This window comes from Bipolaris zeicola (assembly GCF_000523435.1).
Source record: "Bipolaris zeicola 26-R-13 unplaced genomic scaffold scaffold_836, whole genome shotgun sequence".
NCBI classification, from domain to species: Eukaryota; Fungi; Ascomycota; class Dothideomycetes; order Pleosporales; family Pleosporaceae; genus Bipolaris; species Bipolaris zeicola.
The window spans coordinates 1-975 of record NW_006912885.1 but is presented as its reverse complement, the minus strand read 5'-3'; the positions used below and the strand labels follow the sequence as shown (position 1 = coordinate 975).

General features: G+C 45.5%; 1 protein-coding gene across 1 annotated transcript; it reads left to right on the top strand.

The window, feature by feature from the left end:
• Positions 1 to 619: 619 nt before the first annotated feature.
• Positions 620 to 850, top strand: COCCADRAFT_113952 (uncharacterized protein; the record flags this gene model as incomplete). The annotated part of the gene is made up of 1 exon (XM_007720918.1): positions 620 to 850. A coding segment is annotated over one exon (231 nt), but the record flags the coding sequence as incomplete, so codon positions are not given.
• Positions 851 to 975: the final 125 nt, after the last annotated feature.

Genomic DNA, 975 nt, shown 5'->3' with positions numbered 1-975 from the left:
CTACGCCAGTTACCACATAAATGATACTAGGCAGAAGGACGACCGCGCTCTCCGCCTAGGTAATAAGCTGCCCTTTGCGCCTCCGTGGATGAGGTTAGATAAGCTTACTGCTGCTGACTAGGCAGTAATTACTGAGTATATTAACGTCCTAGGGCCGCTTAAAACAGCTACAAAGCAGCTTAAAGGACGTGGCAAGAGTGGTAGCTTTGGCTCTATTGCTNAAATCATTCCAGTCTTCGAAGTACTATTTAGTAAGTTCGAAGAGAAACTCCAGAACTACGACGCTGTTAATTACTATTAACACAACGAGGCACCTAAAAACCATCTTGCGATCAACCTCCGTGCTGCCCTCGTTAAGGCGCGCAGCTATTACAGTAAGCTCGATCACTCCCCAGCGTACTACGCTTNAACAATACTCCACCCTCGCTATAAGTCTTTTTGCGACTCTGTGTGGGCAGAGAAACCNGAGTGGCTCTCGCTTAACAACCGTAATTTTTACGCTTTATAGGCGGAATATAACACTATACTAAAGCCCTAAGCACGCCTATAGAAGCTCTCTAGCGACCTCGACGACGCGATTAATAGTCTCTGTAACCCTATAAGAGTACCCACTAATATAGATGAGGATGAATACACAAGGTGGAAGCGCTACGAGCCGGTGGCAGAGAAGGACTCACCTAACGCACTTAATCTAACACAATATTGGATAGGGCTTCGCGAGCAATATCCTAACCTTAGTAGGCTTGCAATTGACGTACTCTCTATCCTAGCTTTAAGCTGTGATTGTGAGCGCATGTTTAGTGAGCTAGGTGATCTTCTTGAGCCTCGTCGGCGTAATATCGATCCGTAACTTCTGGCAGCAATATAGTGTGTGAGAAGGTGGAAAAGAGCCGGCTTTAGCGATGACTAGGCTGCTGAAAATTTAAATATTACTGATAGGGAGATAGAGCTCTTATACAGTATTAGCACATAGGA